The sequence below is a fragment of the Pyrus communis genome, chromosome 7 (genome assembly GCF_041283825.1).
Source record: "Pyrus communis isolate YQ-2024b chromosome 7, ASM4128382v1, whole genome shotgun sequence".
NCBI lineage: Eukaryota > Viridiplantae > Streptophyta > Magnoliopsida > Rosales > Rosaceae > Pyrus > Pyrus communis.
The window spans coordinates 5,273,226-5,292,277 of NC_142571.1; the positions used below are offsets into that span (position 1 = coordinate 5,273,226).

Consider the following 19,052-nt stretch of genomic DNA (forward strand, 5'->3'; position numbering starts at 1 on the left):
CTTCTCTTTCTCAAGGTTAGAGATACCTTATTGTATGCTCACATGCCTCTATAAATACGTTAATGACTCTGAAAATGCACAGAACACATTCTTGGTGGGATATGGTCATGTTGCATCATCAATTAGCCAACAACTTATACACAAGACAACCATGGTGTCTCAGGATAGAGGATTACTTGCATTATTGCAACTCTTAGAGTTTACTTGCTTGACATGCAAGTAGAACTCTATGCAAGTATTCTCATTTGATCAGTTACCTATACACCTGTCTCAGTGTCTCCACATGAATAGCTTGAGATAAGCCATCTTCCCAATTGAGCAAAAATAGTGTGTACCAGTCTTTCTAGATAATTAGGGTCCATTTGATAACAATTTAGTATAAAATAGAGCGACAAAGATTTCACCAATCCAGCTTACTTGGATTGCTTCTTCCTCTATACATTCTCCACGGACTCATTGTTCGGACGTATAACAATTAATGAGACAGTCTTAACAAGTGAACTTGCCCTTTGGTGAGATCAGTTTGACTAATCTAGTTATCCTAAAAGATTTCATATTACGATTGACTTTTAGAGCACATCCACTAGCAGTCTATATAAAATATAGATAGAGATTCAAGCACGAACTAAAAAGATTTCATTATTAAAAGACATGCAAATAAATTCTGTTGTGAATCGTCTCTAACAATTTTTTTGGCATAAAAAAACCTCACGAATGATTAGAAAGGAAAACCCCAAGAAACTGCTCCAAACAACTTGAAATATCATCAGTTATCACAAACCAAACAAGAAAATATCTTTTGAGCAAACGACTTGGATGTTGGTAGTGTAGGTGATGTTGCACAGACGATAATCTCAGATTCATCCGTTCCAGTTTTTCTGGCTTTCTCACATTCATCTGAAAATGTCTTAAACGCTCCTTCCACATATTTGAGAGCCTCTGAAACAGTTATGTCCTCCACCAGCTTGTCAGGATATGTATCCTTTCTATGGTCTCCATTTATTGCCGCGGCCAATTGAATTAGTTCTTCTTGAAAATCACTCATTTTTGTCCCATCTTTAGATGCAGCCTCGCGTAGTTTCACCGGGTCAGGCAAAGTAACTGCAATGAACAAATTAAAATGTATGGTTGCAATAAATCAGATACATATGTTCGATCCCACATTACAGTGGAACTCACATACATACAGGAAGAGGAATGTTATATATGAGCAACTCATACAATAATCATAGGTAATTAAAACACTAGACATCGAATCTTTTAATTAAAGTTTCACCTGGACAATCAGTTCTTGGGCTTGTTCTACTCAGGACACCCTCAAAGGTTCCCGCCCAAGCGTCACGCTTAGTCAGAAACTCTTTCAGATTGAAAATTTTCTTAACAGTTGCAGGAATTGAGGAGTGCTCAAACTCTGATGAAGGATATGGCCCTGAAGGCCCATGCAACACTGCATTTTCAATAAGTATGAAAGTGTATGAGTAACGTTACATTCTTCTTTTCAGTTAATAAACAACAATGTTAGATCTTACACGTCTCAGTTCAGTAATAATCGTAGCAATATGGTTATTAATTATGATACAAATAGTTACATTCTTCAACTTACCTGTTCCAGGTTCAATCCATGGAGAAATTAAAATGGCTGGAACACGAACACCAAGACGATCGAATTTAAAGTTGTATGGCTCAGGACCAACGACATCATCCGGACTAGGAACATCTGTCACAGGTGTTGGAACATGATCATAGAAACCTCCATGCTCGTCATATATTATAATGAACAACATTTCATTCCATTGGGGACTTGCTCTTAGAGCTTCGTACACTTCTTTTATAAACTTCTGGCCTTCAGAGACATCATGAGATGGGTGATCATCGTTTGCAGGCATTGATAACACATCGAAGAATCTTTGCTCCACCACCACATAATTCGGTAGTTTTCCCTCCTTACAATGCTTCTTGAATTGTAGATCAAACTGATGGAAATTGTCGATGTACTTCAATTTTCTTAGATTCCTGCCATTTGTAAATTAAAATTCAGAACATTGCTCAACTACTGTGTACTTTCTCTCGTAGTTAGAAAAAATGCAAAGCTTATATTGGTGACCTTTTGATTTTTCAGTCCTCTAAAATTGAGATGACATCGTTTTGCCAACAAAAAGTAGGTAGGCAGTTTGTTTGTTTTGTTAAATGACATATAATTTCAGCTCAATCGAAATCTTGTTACATCATTCAAATAGATATGATGATGTTGCATGGTGTTTATTCTTAAGTGTGCTAGTGACGGTGGTAATAACGTACATAGATGTTTCCCTTATCTCCATATGATTTCACCATGAGTTGGCAAATAGAGAAGTAGCCAAACTTTTCAGTGCGAGAATTCCTAACAAAAATGTTACTCTTATCACATATTTGTACTATTTTTTCAAATAGAGATGAACTCACGTATATTGGTGGACCCTATCTCTATTAAAGAGAAGATATAAATAATGTACAAATATGTTATAAGTGTAGCATTACTCAATTCTTAATACTTTAACATCACTTCCCCACCTGTATGATAATATATAATCATTTTATAAATGTACATGTGAGGGCTGCTTACTAAGAAACTTCAACCATGCAATATGCACAATATGTGTGTCACAAAATAAAAAAACAAAAGACACATCAAAAGTATAAAGGCAATATGATAATAATCCATGTGAGTTGTGCGACAAAAAATGTTATAATATAGTCCAATGTAACATAAACGATGCAGAGTTCCAATCCGTTACTCTGCTATTTCAAGTCAATAGTATAATGTTATTTATAGTTTTGTTTTCACATGTTATCTTAATATTAAATTATTAAATTATTAAATCGAACATCATCTCACAATGAACTAGATATTTTTAAATTTATCGATGGTGGGGCAAAATTATAGATGATTGTTTTTTTCTCAACCAAAAACAATTTAACTTTTCCCCTCCACTAACCACTCATTTTGGGAATATTTTACCGGCCAAATAAGGACAAAGAAATATTAATATGCATGTGTTAAAACCTTGAATTTGTATTGATTAATTAGCCTTTCCAACTAGTGAATAGAAGAGATAAGGTCAAGTTATGTAATAAATAATTAAGGGACAAATAATCAGACAGGGTGGGGGACCATTTAGGTGGAGATATGCAAATTGGCTTGCATGTTCTTAACATGAAACCCGCTAATTATATTAAATAAAAATTTGCTGAGAGAGTTGACAAAGTGGACCTAGCTATTATTTGAATAACATGGTAAGGCAATCATATCGATAAGAAATTGTAGTAGGTCCACTAATTGAGTGTCCTTTATATTAAGAAAATTGTAGTTGTTGGAATGGTTGGCCACTTCTCTAAATTATCATAAAAATATAGCTTACTTCATGAAAATATAAAATTCCAATCTCGATCTTCCTTCTTCCCTTTGATTTCTTATGTACAAAATTGAAAAATCTTTCTAAAAGAAAATCGAAATAATTAACTGTTCATATTGTCTTCACAATCTGTACTGTTGTTAACTCCAAAACTCCAACTTGGCATACGCCTTAGGAAATCCATTACTACTTTTTTCTTTGACTCTTAAAGAACCAAAAACAATCAAATAATACAGGATAAGATTTATGCTACAAATCGTTATTCCTCAAGAAACTTGAATTATATTTAAATGTTAGATTTTAGTTTGTAACCTTGAATATGTTAAAGGCATTAATTAAATATTTTAATCACTTGTGGATGAGTTAACAGACAAGTACTATTCGAGGAGGTTTTAACACCTTCCCCATGTGTCAAACTTAACATAGAAGGAGCAACCAAAAAATCTAAATATATTTGGCCGGTTTCAAGTAAAAATTCTCGACATTTTCGATCGATTGGTAAGCACTACATTGCCGTGACCCATTATGATTTCAGAAGTTTCAAGAGGGTTTCATGAACTAAGACAATAAATGTGTTGATGGTGTAATCTATTTTTAAACGATAAGTGAATAATTATTATGGATTTTCAGATAAATTGAATGGATAATTTTAGTTAATGGATGAATCTAAACGAAAATTAATTCATTATTTTCAAGAGCAAGGGCAAGACAATTTGAAAGTTTTTACCTGTACAAAAGAGTGGACGGAAAGGACTGAAAGTAAATCCCAAAAGAAAAGCCCTCCTCGTCCAACGACTGAAATATGGTCTTCTGAGGCAACCCTTCAATTAGCTTCTGATTATCATTCCCCGTCAACCCATGCGACGTCGCTGAGTGGATGTACTGCCGGTTCGGCTGCGTCGCAGCGGGCACCGACGCAAACCACCGGTCACATACCGCAAACTCCTTCACCAGCTCCCTGTGAACGGGGACGTTTTCGGGCCTAAAACCATTCATCACGGTCTCAGCTAAACCGGTTTGTGTTGTTTCAGCGTTTTGAGCGAAGCCGTTCATGGTAGGAGGTAGGGTTTTGGAAGCGGAGGCCTCGGTCCACGGCTCGCCGAAGACTTGCTCGTACACAGCTTGGATGGAGTGGCCGGGGTCCGGGTCAACGTAAGCAGAGTTGTCGCGGAAGAAGATTTGGGTGGAGTTTGGGTCCGAGGTGGAAATGGGGTTGGATTCGGAGCCAGTGACTCCGTTGATTTCGGGGTTTATGGACTTCATCCATCCCAGTATGTGGTCGAAGGAGCGGTTCTCTTGGACCAAAACGACCACCGTTTTGATGGGGCTGCTGCTGCTGCTTGACTCTGAAACCATTGTGGTGGTGGTGGTGGTGGTGGTGGTCCGATCGAATGTGGTGGTTTGTGCTTTGGGTTACTTGGGAATACAAATATATATTGTGTAAATGTTGTTAAGCTTACGTTATGATCATGTGATAGTTGTTATATATAGAGAGAGGAGAGATGGTCATGGATTTATGATATTGAAGAAGCTTAGGTTGGATTTTGGAGAAACATTGAAGAAGCTTCGGTTGGGCTTAAAAGAAGGGTAAAGTTGATTGTATAAAATAAAGTACAAACTTTCGAGTTCTTATAACCACTAATGAGTTTCAATTGTAATGAAAAGTTACTAAAGCTACTTCCTTATAATTAGAACAAACAGAAATATGTATATCTAAAATTTAAGAGTGGGTGAGAGGGGGATGGTAGAAAGAGACAAGGGCTTAGGTGTTTGTGAGAAATGTATTTCATCTTCTGGCTTTTATTTATAATAATTATGATGAGTTTTTTTTTGCCTTACAAGAAATACAAGGTTAAGTATCTTCAAATCCTATTGGGATTCCTACATTAAGTTTACACTTATTAGTTACAACACCCCTCCTTGAGTGTGTACAATTTAAGTAGTCGCATCAGGTCTTCATAATTAGGAGATGGCGGTTGTTGTTGTCTGTTTTTGCCTTCTCGGCAGACACAATAGTTGCATTCACAAGTCTCTTGATAGGGGTGCATATAAAAAAATAATCTCACAAAGACTAGCTACAATAAACCTAGTGGGACAAACTTGTAGTCTAAGGAGAAAAATGTGAGATAATGCGCGTATGTTGATGCTTGACATCTTCAGGATGTACACAAGTGTGTGACCAACCCAGAGTAGATGCATCATCAAAACCTCATCAAGTTAGCAAAAATTCAGCAGAAAAAATACTCCTAATCTAAGTGAAAAAAAGTACAAGGCCATGTATACTTCATTCTCCCTGAGAAATGAAAGGGTTTGTATGGTTTGGAGATTTAAATTTTTACAAAACTAATTAGCCATGCATATACATAATAAGCAAGACTATGAACAGCATGCACATAGTAACAGTGGAAGCGACAAAACTAGAGTAAATGAAGGAAAAATTTGTTTATTTAAAGATCATTTGAGCAACATATATAGAGCAATTAACTATACAATGGAAGCTTGTTAACTTATATGCACTCAAAAACCAATCTTTAACCATGAAATTCAATGCCTAGAAGGTGGTGAACCAAAACTCAACTCAATTTTACAAGAAAGAGGTGAGAATTCATTTACCTTTGTAGATATCTCTTTCTTGAGCAAAGGATAGTCTCCTAAGATATGACCTTCATTCGTAGCTTCTTTGCTCCTTAGATTTGTGTTAGAATAAGAATCTCCATGAGCCACCAAGGTAGGTGGCCTCTAAGTCTCTTCACCAAGCTTGGTTTGGGAAAAAAGTGAGATAACCATGGAAAGAGAGGAGTGCTACTAATCTCTCCATGGTGGCCAAGTTTTGTAGAGAGAAGGATATAAAATGGTGGCTCTCCATCCTTCTCTTTGCTCTCCAAAACCCCTAGGATGGAGCTATAAAATGGCTTATATAGGTGAGTCACATGTGTGGAACCCCAACCATTTTGCTCCCCAAACCGGCCATATATAGGTGGGCCTTTTGGGCTTTCACACATAAGTTGTCATGCACAACTTGAGTACAAGCCCAATAATGGGTCAAGGCCCAATAGACCTAGGAAATCGAAACTCACTTTTAAGGCCCAATACAGCGTCTAACAATCGTATAATTGATTAACTAATTTAATTAATCTCATATTCTTCATAAGTTTTCCAAAACTTAAGCTTATCGGTGTACGAGCCATTAGGTTCTAATTAGCGAGGTAGTTAGTGATTAGAACTCTTACTAATCAATTGTGAATTGAAACTACTTTTCAATTCTCCCCTTAATGAAGATGAACAAGTAGTAAGCCTTAGGGTTTCCACACGTCATGGCTGACATCTAGCAGTATGTCATGGCTACTTAAGCTAAGCAATAGATGGATAACCTATTCAGTTGAAATTATAATGCAATACGGTTCTTCTCTAAATCAATATTTTTGATCACATTGTTTAGTTGATATTTTATTCATATCTACTATCTAATGTGATTCTCCTTATCTATATAATTTTTGTGAATGTGATTTGGAAGGTACTTCCTAAATCATATTCATGTGCTATGGGTAAAGACTCTTGAATCATATCATAGAGTATTCTCTTTCAATGGTTTAAGGTTACGGAACTCTAATTTTACACTCACATGCCTCTGGAATCATGAGTTTGCCAAGAAGGAAATAAAATTATTTTGAAACTTTGTAAATTTGACACCCCCTCACGTGGGACCACGCATTAAGGGAGCCACAAGTGCAGGAAATCTTCACTAATATACTAAAATTAACGGCAATCTTTTCAAAAGCGTAATAAATCACAATCCACCAAAACTAATGCCTCTTTCCGAATGCCCAACTAGAACTAACGTCAATCTTTTGGAAAGCCCAACTAGAAACGCCTCTTTTCGAAAATCCAACTGGACGTTTGGAACTAACACTAATCTTTTCGAAAACCTAATTAGTACTAATGTCTTTTATCAAAAGCCCGATTAATAAAGCTCTTAATGTGTTGGAACTAACACTTTTTTTCAAAAGTTCAATTGGAACTAGTGGTAATATTTTTGAAAACCCAATTAAAACTAACGCCTCTTTCTAGAAACCCAGTCACCTAAGCTTTTTTTTCCTTACAATTTTGCTTCTTCCTCAAACTCAAAAACAAACCAAACACACAAGAACAAATAGAGGTGGTGTGGTGACAGGTGGGAGTAATAACAATAGAAGTTGCAGAAGATCCTGCAGTAGTATATTCGGTTTGCAATAAAACTCAAAAAACTACATGACAGGAAACAGATCCTACCATGAATTTTCTTCCCCTAATCTCTTCTCCATGGCAAGCGAAACCACAATTTTTTTCTTCATGACAGCGAAAACCATTCTTCTTCTTCATCAAACAATAGAAGAAAATATTCACCCTCAGGTTCATGGCATGTGGGTGCAGTGCACGAAGAAAATTAGCTTCGTGCACCCACAGGGAAGCGCTCACAGCAAAGTTCAACCAACAATCAAACTCTGCTGTGATACCAAGTTAAAAATAAAGGGTTTAAGTAAAATTCAGAATTCTCTAATAATCTCACAAACTTCGGAATCCAACTTCTATATTTTATTCTTCTCCATAAGGAGTTATTAATAAGAATACAATGGAGCAATAATAGAAAATAAATAAAATCAAACCTTTGTTCACAAGACAAGGAACCTATACCAAATTAAATCAAATCAAATCACTAATTAGATTAAATCTATAAAATACTTTTCTTTTATTTTATGTTTTCCAACAGAAACATGTGTCGAGATAAACCCTAACAATCGGGACATCAGTGATCACAAACCAAACAAGAAAATATTTTTTGAGCAAACGACTTGGTGGAGGGCGGTGTAGGTGAGGTTGCACAGACGACAATCTCAGATTCATCTGTTCCACTCTCCCTGGCTTTCTCACATTCATGTAAGAATTTGTTAAATGCTTCTTCACAATATTTGACAGCCTCTGAAACAGTCATGTTCTCCACCAATTTGTGGGGATATATATCTTTTCTATGGTCTCCATTTAATGCCGCAGCTAATTGTACTAATTCTTCTTGAAAATCACTTACTTTTGCGCCGTCTTTAGATACAGCCTCTCGTAGTTTCATAGGATCAGGCAAAGTAGCTGCAATTGATAAACAAAATTTTAAAATAAAAATGTGGCAGGAGTCAATGTATTATGATATATAATGTTTTAGAGACCACATTTTTGCCTGTGAACGTCACATACTTTATGATGTGAATGTGTCATTTAATAATTCCTAATAAATGTCAATTGTATATATGAATCACTTGTCAAATGTGGTATTAACAAGAAATATCCCACGTGCTATGTATGTACATGCGAGGCATATATATTCTGGAAAGGTAGATAAGAACTAGAAAGAGAGAGTAGTGCATTTACTTGGCATTTTTATAATTAGGTATGACGGTTGTTATCAAAGCTTAAAATTATCAAAACTCACCTGGACAATCAGTTCTTGGACTTGTTCTATTGAGGACAACGTCAAAGGTTCCCGCCCATGCATCACGCTTTGTCAGAAACTCTTTCAGATTGAAAATCTTCTTAACAGTTGCTGAGATTGAGGAGTGCTCGAACTGTGACGAGGGATATGGCCCTGAAGGCGCATGCAACACTGCAACAATAAACAATCAATACATGTTATATAGCATGTCTCACTTTTGGTGACTAACTATAGGATGTTAATCAGATCCTTGATGGAGGGGATCCGTGTAAGTTGGTCGTACTTTTAAAGTTGTAGTGAATATGAAGTAACTGTTATAGCATATATAACTATTATTGTTTGAGTTATTACCTGTTCCGCGTTCAATCCACGGAGAAATTAAAATGGCTGGAACCCGAACACCAAGACGATCAAATTTAAAGTTGTATGGCTCGGGACCAACGATATCATCCGGACTAGGAACATCTGTAACAGGTGTTGGAACGTGATCGTAGAAACCACCATGCTCGTCATATATTATAACGAACAGCATTTCAGGCCATTGGGGACTTGCTCTTAGTGCTTCATACACTTCTTTTATAAACTTCTGGCCTTCAGAGACGTCGTGAGATGGATGATCATCGTTCCCAGGTATTGATAGCAGATCAAAGAACCTTTGCTCCACCACCACATAGTTTGGTAACTTTCCCCCCTTGCAGTGCTTCTTGAATGTTAGATCAAACTGATGGAAGTTTTTAATGTACTTCAACTTTCTAAGGTTTCTGCAATGTTAAGCAACATTCAAAACGCGGTATGAGTGGCGTGTACTTCTTTAGCTAGAAAAACTGAGTGGCTCTTTCCTCTTTGGCAATTTTCAATTTTTCAATTTTTCTAATTAAAGATTGAGACGCAAAACACTATGCATTTCTTTTCTAACAAAAAGATCAAAATTAAATTATGAAGGTTGTTATTGCAATCTAAAAAAAATATCGTCTTGCACTCACCGCTTATACTATAAAATAATAAGAAGTGTAAGGCAATCATTTTTAAAGAGAACTTTTTACGGTACACGTGTACTAATACACCACCGTTCTCGTGCAAGTCTATGCAAAACCAATTTTTTAAGAGTAATAAATCATTGTGCACCAGTACACGTGCACGGTAGAAATTTCCTTTTGGAGTGACAGATAAATTAATGTACATGAAGAGAAGAGACAACCCAACTTATGTAATAGGACAAAATAAATTTTGTTGGAGAAATCACAACAAGAAATCCTGTTTTCTTCTTAGGGTATCTCGGAATAAAAAAAATAAAAAAATTGGAGAAATCACAACAAGAAATCCTGTTTTCTTCTTAGGGTATCTCGGAATAAAAAAAATAAAAAAAATGAAGTGCGAATATTCTAGCATGCGGTTCGTTGGAACAGAAAACAAAACAAAAATAACAATTCTTGTAATTAAGAACTAGGTAATAAACTAAGTTCTGAACCTGAAATAAAAAAGGAAAGAAGAAATTGGTACCTATACAAAAGGGTAGCAGGAGGGTACTGATAGTAAATTCCGAAAGAAAAGCCTTCTTCGTCCAACGACTCAAATATAGTCTTCTGAGGCATCCCTTCAATCAGCTTCTTTGTATCGTTGCTCGTCAGCCCATGCGACGTCGCAGAGTGCACGTACTGCCGGTTCGGCTGCGTCGAAGCCGGAACGGACGCAAACCACCGGTCGCACACCGCAAACTCCTTCACTAGTTCCCTGTAAACTGCGACGTTTTCTGGCTTAAAACCACTCATCACCGTCTCAGCTAAACCGGTTTGTGTCTTCTCAGCGTTTTGGGCGAAACCGTTCATTTTCGGAGGTAGGGTTTTGGAAGTGGAGGCCTCCGTCCACGGCTCGCCAAAGACTTGCTCGTAGATGGCTTGGATGGAGTGGCCGGGGTCAGGGTCGACGTAGGCAGAGTTGTCGCGGAAGAAGACTTGGGTTGAGTTGGCGTCAGAGGTGGAAATGGGGTTTGATTCGGAGCCGGTGACCCCGTTGATCTCGGGGTTTAGGGACTTCATCCATCCCAGCATGTGGTCGAAGGAGCGGTTCTCTTGGACCAAAACGACCACCGTTTTGATGGGACTGCTGGGTGGAGGAGTTGCAGCGCTGCCGCTGCTCGATTCGGAAACCATTGTTGTTTGGTGGTGTGTTTCGGTGGTTGGGAATTCTAGTATTGTGGGAAATATTTTGTTGGGGTTACGCTTTGTATGTGACAATATATATGGTTATATAGGAGAGAGAAATGAAGAGAGATGATGTTGGACAAGTTTCTGGTTGGACCATACGGAGAGGAAACTTGGAAAGTGTGAGAAAAAATATATGGTTTTATTTGGATAAGACAGGCTTGGGGGGTACGTAAACTTGCGTTTCACAAGAATTCATATGAGCGTGAGAGTAATAAGAAGTTGAAATTGATGGTCCAAACATTAGGAATGCAAGTCGATTGGTTGAAGTGATTACTTGCATTAATCAGATTAATTCTAAAGTACGTGATTAGCATGTTAAACACGTACAGAAATGCGATATAGTGTAGGATATTCTTTTCTACATTTTGTGTGGTCAAATGTGTATTGCATGATAATATAAGTTATGAAATTTAGGTGTACAAGTTATGCTAACGAACAGAGAATATGCTATGCGTGTAATATTACTAAATTGGCACAAGGAGTTGTATTGGCCAAAGTAGCTAACCTTAAAGATCAACAAGAAACCAATTCTATTGAGATTATCATGAATTAAAAGAATAATGTACACTAAGAGATCAAAGAATATGTTTATACAGAGTTTGTCATTCACAAAAAGATTAAACTTTAACTTTGAGAAAATGTGAATTTAGACCCAAACAGAAAGAAAAAACTTAAATGGGCCTTTACGAGCCTCTAATATATCTTTTATACGATGACTAATGCCCCAGTTGGTCCTATACATGTGACCCGCTATCAAAAAAAGAATTGCAGTAGTTAAATGATGGAGTGTAATATCGGTCAACTATAGACCTCAAGTCATACGAATAGAGAATGTTTGAGGGAAGACATAAGAGATTAGATGGTTGAATCATTGATTATACAATAGGCTCATATAGTGTGTCAAAAAGCGTACATCTCCCAAAGTGCGTCAAAAAGTTTATATGTTGACCTTAAAAACTACCAAGCCTACGGGGCGTGCCAACTCATCGGCCGAGCTCGACCGAGGAGTAAAATGTGTTGATGTTGCGTTGAGGGCGTTACTGACTTCTTGATCTTGTGACTGCGGTCGAGGAAGGAACACATCTCAGCCTTCGGGTTCTAGAGCCTGAAGACAAGGCTGCTAGTCTTGTGAAGTTCACGAATCGTCGGTGCCAGGTTCGGTCACGGTGATTATATTCGTAAGAGTATAAGCACGTCTAACTAGTACCAAACTATACGGACACAAGTACTCAAAAGAGATGTGTGTCTTGATGGTGAATGTCGTTCAGCCGTCAGAATGCCGAACTCTAAAACTTACTTGTGAATATCCAATCATAAACAACTCGGCGTTCAATGTGCCGAGCCCAATAACTTGTAACACCTCACTTCGCCGAGAAGGCTAGTGAGATGACCTCTACCAACAAAGACTCGAAAATCCTTGTCAGCCGAGACTTGGATATGTGATCAGTCGACCTTCGACGCAATGCTGTTTATCCAAACTGAAGGTGCTCTGCGATCGACTGATTCTACAACAACAATGTTGTTTATCCAAACTGAAGATGTTCGCCGGTTGCCTTCACAGTGATGTTTATCCAAACTGAAGATGTGTCGATGAAAAAGGAAAATAAAAATCACAAGGTTGTTAAGAGGTTTCGCGTTGAGCGAGAGTTTGCGCAGGGCAGTTTGTGTGTTGAATTGAAGAAGCTTCAATAATGCACTCCCCTATATATATATAGCAACGTACCTACTCCTGGCTGAACCAGAGTTGTATTCGGACTAAAACTCCTAAGCCTAATCTGATTAAGATTCGGCCAACCCGAGTTCCAATAGGTTTCTGAACCAAGCTCCATAATGAACCAGGTTCACTCCCGTCTCCTCAACGTCTTCAACTCTTAAATATCCTTGTTGTATCAGGACTCAACTTATTCACTCTTATCTAGATCAATCCTTCTTGCAATAGGACTTGACCGACCTAATTGGACGGCTTGCGACCACTGGACATCCCATAGCATTAGTGGAAGAGCATTGGGCAGAACATAAACCTAAGTTCAGCCCAATAATATTATTTTGGGTCCAAACAGTACTGAATGACACTTTTTAACATATATTTTGACACTATTTTGTAAGGCCATTTATATTCCAACAATCAAGCCGTCTATCTTTTAAATTTTATTTCAAAGATCATGTCTATTAAAAATCACCTAAATCCAAAACTATATAACCATTGAATTAAATGAGTCGTTTTAGTATTTCTTTGTGAAACCGTGTTTGTCTCTTTTTTTTTTACTACACATTAATGTTTTAATGTTTCAAAATTTGTCTATTATTTTGCTAAGATGATGTATGAACGACGATCCTTGCAAATGAATGTCTTATTGTCTTAGTATTTCTTTGTGAAATCATATTTATCTATCTATGAATAATAGAGCTACGGCACAAGAAAAAACAATGATATTGGATTTTAGAAAGAAAAAAAAAAGAAACATATTTGCCGTAGATAATAACCGCTGAACATCTTGTTGCTGCGGGTGGATTAGTCCATTAGGTCCTTTTCTCCTCCCATGAAACAACATAGTTGAACAGAACAAGATAAGGCTGGTACTTTTGAAAGGCCTTTTTCTTTTTTTGGTGCGTATAGTACAATAAAGCACTATAAATGTAACGAATCGAACAACTTTCACTAAACAAAACATGTTTCAAATCACATCTAATTCTCTAGTCAAGATCTAATACATCTGAACGTCAACATATTAGTTACGATCATTGTAAAGCATGTCAGCTAATTTATAAAAAAAAAACAGCATAGAACTCACTAATTATATATATATTTTTAGGGTAATATTAGGAAAACTAAATTTGTAGATAAAATTTACAAACTAAATGATATGTCACCAATATTAATAAGCAGGTCTATCAACGCTTAAGCAATAATTCAATCATCAACTTTCTTTTCATTTAGTTTACAGTTTATACTAAGAAATCATGGTTGAAATTAACAAACCAACCCTAGCATTAGCATATGATATAAGAAACAGAACACTAACGTGGAAGGAAGCAGATCCTCTCTGGATAACATCTGGAGCCCAACAATCATGATCTTTAAAATTTGATCATACAATCAAAAGCAGAGAACTTACTAAAAACTTTTGAAAGATATAATAATTTTTGAACGATCAAATTTTAAAAGCAATGATTATTTAATCTTTGAACTCTGAATGCATAGATCCAAAAGGGATCTACTCCCGTGATCTGACAGTTAATCTTAACCAAGTTGTTTTTAAATTAGAAAATATGGCGTAGGCCATCACATCCACAAATTAATAATGATATATTTACCCAATGAAACCAAACTGAGATGAAATCATGATTCGTCACCACCATCGTTGTAGCTTGTACGTTTCTGTGGGCAGGTGAAGAGGCTGTGGGTATAAACCATGTGTCTATATGGTTCCTCCCGAACCCTACTTGCACTCTGGACTGTTATATTGGGGTATCTCTGGCTTACTGACGTCGGCAGACCTTTTTTTGGAGGGGCTAGGCTCTTTTGGTTGTATTGTACTTCGAATCACCCACAAAGGTTGTAGAAAACTTTTGCCAATGCTATGTTTCATTTCGTGGTATGTTTTATGGAAGATTTAACTATATTTCGCCGACGTCAATATCGTCTTACGCCATAAACTTCATTCCCTTCCATCGACGTTTCCTTTTTCAAAATATTCATACATCGTGTCCTTGTCACCCCAAACCTTTTATTTCAAGAGTGAGGACCAAAATAATAGTATAGATATAGAGAGAAGTGCAACAACTTGTGAAGTGTAGAAATTATAAATTATGTTTAACATTATGTTTCAATGAGGAAAATAAATTTAGAATTTTGATAAACTTCAGAATTTTGAAATTACTATGCACTAATTTCCTTATTTGAATACATAAATATAGAAATTTCAAATGTCTTATATGAATTCATAAACATAGAAATTTAGAATTTTGTTTTTCAGCAATGCACCATTTTTACTTTAGTACTAGTTTAAGATAATCTTATTTCTTATCTCACGTACAAGATCAAGATTGAGATTATCTCATTTTAAGTAGTACTCTGTTTGAGCAAAGTTCTAATTTTGCTTTATAAATATAAGGGTTCTTTAGATATAAGTCCACGCAATACTTATTTTCTTGACAAAAACCAATCTCATTTTAAACATCTAAATAAAACCCAAATTTGAAGTAGACTGCCATGTAAACAAATAAATACCTATTATTTTCAAACTATTTACAATTGTTCCACAACACTCTAATTATGTTTATGAATTTAATTATCCATCATAATTGTGAGAGTGCCTTATTATTATAAAATTATCCACTTTATACTTCTCTTACCATTATATGTTTCATTTCTTTTATTTGTTTGACAATCATTGTAGATAAATTATTTTGCATGCATGTATTAGACACATTTTGTTAAAATTATATATATGCGTACAAATAATTTATCTATATTTTTATGTAAAATAATGTGTAATTAATTAATTTGAATCAATTGGCTAAAAACATTTATTTATTTTGTAGGTAAATTATTTTTCATGTGATATTACATATATACTAGCCACAGTTTGTTATTATTATATAGAGTGTGCAATCAATCGACCTTCTTTTATTTTGTAGGTAAATTATTTTGCATGCAGCTAAATTGTATTGTATTTTTTTTTTGTAAAATATTAGTATTTAATTAATTTTGAATAAAAAATATTTATTATTTTGTAGGTAAATTATTTTGCATGTATCATTACATAATTTACTAGGAACTTATATTGTTATATATGTTGTGCAAAATAATTTACCTATGTTACATCTAAAATATTGATAATTTTGAATAAAATAACTTTTTTATATTTGTAGGATATATTAATTTACCCGTTAGCATCATGTGAAAACAACTATATAAGGAACATTGGTATCATATAAATTTTTGCTATTAAATGCATAGGAATCATGACATTTAAAAATTTTTTTCCAAATCCCCATAAGGTATTTGAACATTTAATTGAATGAAATAATGTAAAATAAATGTAGATAATAAGTGAGAGACACAAAATAAGTGTGTCATTAGGGGTAATTTAGACATCCAAAAATACAAATTTTGCTAAGTCAAACTTAATTATGGATATTACTTAGTTGGAGCCTAGTCATTGGGTTTTTGTTAAAGAAATTTATCATGATGAGTTTTAATTAAAGAAAATTGAATTTCAAGGGGTGTACTCATATTTTCAGTAAATATAATTGACTTCCAATTGAAAACGTTCCAATTATGCTAAAAAATAGTCAATTTGAAAGTGGAATCTTGAAGTTCTTGAACATGACCAAGTTTTACACTCAATTTGCATTCAAGAATAAAAAACAGTACTAACGATCTATGTCGAAATATGAAATTATTCATTGATTTAAACCAAATTTTTTAATTTTCTACATAACGTAAATTCAACATTACACACTCCATTATCCAAACATCCTTATATTACAAAGACAAACTAGTAACAATAATACTTTGCACCATTCTATTATGCCAACTGAAGAAGTTCGACGTAAAGAGGGTGAGTTAAAATGCATGCTTAAGGAGGAAGAGGTGTATTGGAAGCAAAAATCACGAATTCAGTGGATTTAGGAGGGGGATAAAAATACTAAGTTCTTCCATGCACATATAGTGAAACGGCGTCACTGTAATAAGATATTGGGTTTGGAGAATGCTCAAGGGGTTTGGTGCACTGAGCTGAGTCAGGTGGATGCGATTGCAGTAAGCCATTTTCAAATCTTTTTCTTACATGTAGTCCGAGAAAGGTTCTGGAGATAACAGATTGTGTGGCGGCTAGGGTTTCGGATGAGGACACGAAAAGACTGATGCAACCAGTAACGGAGCAAGAGGTGAGGTACACTATGTTCCAAATCCCTGCTGATAAGTCACTTGGACCGGATGGGTTTACTGGTAGTTTCTATCATGAATACTGGGATGTGGTTGGTAAGGATATCGTGGATATGGTAAAGGCGTTTTGGTTCTCGGGGAAACTCCTATTGAAATTGAATCACACTAATCTTGTTCTAATTCCGAAAATTGCTAGTCCTCAGAATATGTCTCAATTGCATTAGATATCCTTATGTAATGTGGCTTATAAGGTGATTGCTAAGCTTTTGACCAATCGTATGAACATGGCTATGCTGCACCTTATTAATGCAAATCAATCGGCCTTTGTGGCTGGGAGACAGATTCAGGATAATATCTTGGTGGTGCATGAGATATTGCATTCTCTTAATCACCAATGTGATGGGGATGAGGTTTTCGTGGTAGTGAAGTTGGATATGGCGAAGGCTTATGACCGAGTTGAATAGTTTTATTGGCAATGATGGAAGCCTTGGGGTTTCCGACTGAATTTTGTCATCGAATTGCATAGCGTATCATTACAGTCACGTATAGTGTACTAATTAATAGAGCGTCCATTGGTTTTTTATCCAACCACAAAGAGAGTTGCAGCAAGGGGATCCTATGTGGCCGTTTCTGTTTCTACTTTGTGCTGAGGATTTCTCGACATTGCTATGACGGAGGGAGGAGCGGGGGGCTCTCCATGGTGTGCGAGTGGTTCATGGTGGGATTTCATTATCTCACTTATTCTCTGTGGATGATCCTGTAATTTTCTATAAGGCCGAGGAGGAAGAGGTTCAAGAGGTTATGGATTGTTAAAGTGTTACGCGGATGCTTCTGGGTAAGTTATTAATAGGGAGAAGAGCTCTTTGTGTTGTGGGGCTAATTGCTCGAGAAAACAACGGAAGAGACTTGCTATTTGTACTAATATTGAGGGTCGAGAGGACTTTGGTAAGTGTTTGGGGATAAATGCTGATTTTGGCTCATCGAAAAAGGCGATGTTTAAAGGGGTTCGTGAGGCTTTGGTAGGGAGAATCAATGGGTGGGCCGATCAATTTTTGTCCCCAACTGGAAAAGAGGTTCTTATTAAAGTGGTGGCTATGGTTGCCAAACTATGAGATGTCTTGTTTTAAGCTTCCGGTGGGCCTTTGTAAGGAATTGGAATCAGCTATAGCCAAGTTCTAGTGGAGGGGGAATAAGGATAAAGGCGACATGCATTGGATTTCTTGGCAAAAAGTGAAACGAAGGAAGAAGATAGGCAGGCTAGGGTTTAGGGATTTATTGTCTTTTAACCTAGCTTATTTAGCAACGATTGTTGGCGCCTTTTGCATAATCCGGATATGCTGTTGGATCAAATTCTTAAAGCAAAATATTTTCCAGATCGGTCGTTTATGGAGGCTAAGTTGGGGAGAAGATCCTCCTGGGGGTGGAAAGGTATCATTCAGGGAAGCCGGATTCTGGAGAGATGTATAAGAAGGCGGGTTGGTTTTGGTCAGAGTATGCGTATTAGTAATGACCCTTGTTTTCCACAGCCTCATACATATAAAGTTCGTTCGAAACATATTGAAATGTCGGTGATGGTGGATGCACTGATTGACGTGGCGCGGGGAGCTTGGAAGAAAGACCTTATTCGGAAGTGTTTTGATGAGGAAGAAGGTAATATTATCTTGGGGCTGCCAGTAAGTTTAATGGGGTGTCCGGACAGAGTTATATGGCACTATTCTAATAATGGCGCTTATACGGTTCGTACGGGATATGGAGTTGCTATGGAGAATGAGGAAAATGGGGAGCTTGGTAGGAAAGGGAGGGGGGATGGAGTCGGAGGGATGAGGGTGACCATTGCTGGATGGATATTTAGAGGTTAGTTGTTCCAAATAAATTGAAGTTTTTTTATCTAGCGATGCTGCAACAATTCCTTAGCAGTGCGGATTAATCTCTCTCGGTGCCGAATGCAAGTGGATAGTACATGTGTTATGTGTGTTGGAACTTGTGTTATGTGGGATTGCCAGTCCCACATCGCCCAAACACCTTTAACACTACATCTTTATAAGTGAGTTCATTCACTTATAGTTTGAATTGAATTGGGTCAAAGCCATAGACCTTGGGCCTTA

At 36.5% G+C, this 19,052-nt stretch overlaps 2 protein-coding genes across 2 annotated transcripts; both read right to left on the reverse strand.

Annotated features, from left to right (window-relative positions):
• Positions 1–613: 613 nt before the first annotated feature.
• LOC137734989 (non-specific phospholipase C3) lies at positions 614–5,082 on the reverse strand. The gene is made up of 4 exons (XM_068474335.2): positions 4,120–5,082; positions 1,604–2,013; positions 1,277–1,447; positions 614–1,101 (listed from the first exon to the last, which is right to left on the reverse strand). Exons 1-4 carry the CDS (start codon positions 4,746–4,748, stop codon positions 767–769), a joined length of 1,545 nt encoding a protein of 514 aa, XP_068330436.2. The 5' UTR covers positions 4,749–5,082; the 3' UTR covers positions 614–766.
• A 2,847-nt stretch (positions 5,083–7,929) lies between these two features.
• Positions 7,930–11,076, reverse strand: LOC137735412 (non-specific phospholipase C3). Its single transcript, XM_068474836.2, has 4 exons — positions 10,351–11,076; positions 9,202–9,611; positions 8,851–9,021; positions 7,930–8,510 (listed from the first exon to the last, which is right to left on the reverse strand). The coding sequence occupies exons 1-4, from the start codon at positions 10,998–11,000 to the stop codon at positions 8,176–8,178; spliced, it is 1,566 nt and encodes a 521-aa protein (XP_068330937.2). The 5' UTR covers positions 11,001–11,076; the 3' UTR covers positions 7,930–8,175.
• Between the last annotated feature and the right edge of the window lie 7,976 nt (positions 11,077–19,052).

Excerpts from the sequence above, each read along its gene's own strand:
- LOC137734989 (XM_068474335.2), bottom strand. The coding sequence starts at position 4,748 with ATGGTTTCAGAGTCAAGCAGCAGCAGCAGCCCCATCAAAACGGTGGTC. Across the intron at positions 2,014-4,119 it reads CCGTCCACTCTTTTGTACAG|GAATCTAAGAAAATTGAAGT; the intron begins GTAAAAACTTTC and ends TACAAATGGCAG. Across the intron at positions 1,448-1,603 it reads ATGGATTGAACCTGGAACAG|TGTTGCATGGGCCTTCAGGG; the intron begins GTAAGTTGAAGA and ends TTGAAAATGCAG.
- LOC137735412 (XM_068474836.2), bottom strand. The coding sequence starts at position 11,000 with ATGGTTTCCGAATCGAGCAGCGGCAGCGCTGCAACTCCTCCACCCAGC. Across the intron at positions 9,612-10,350 it reads CCTGCTACCCTTTTGTATAG|AAACCTTAGAAAGTTGAAGT; the intron begins GTACCAATTTCT and ends TTAACATTGCAG. Across the intron at positions 9,022-9,201 it reads GTGGATTGAACGCGGAACAG|TGTTGCATGCGCCTTCAGGG; the intron begins GTAATAACTCAA and ends TTATTGTTGCAG.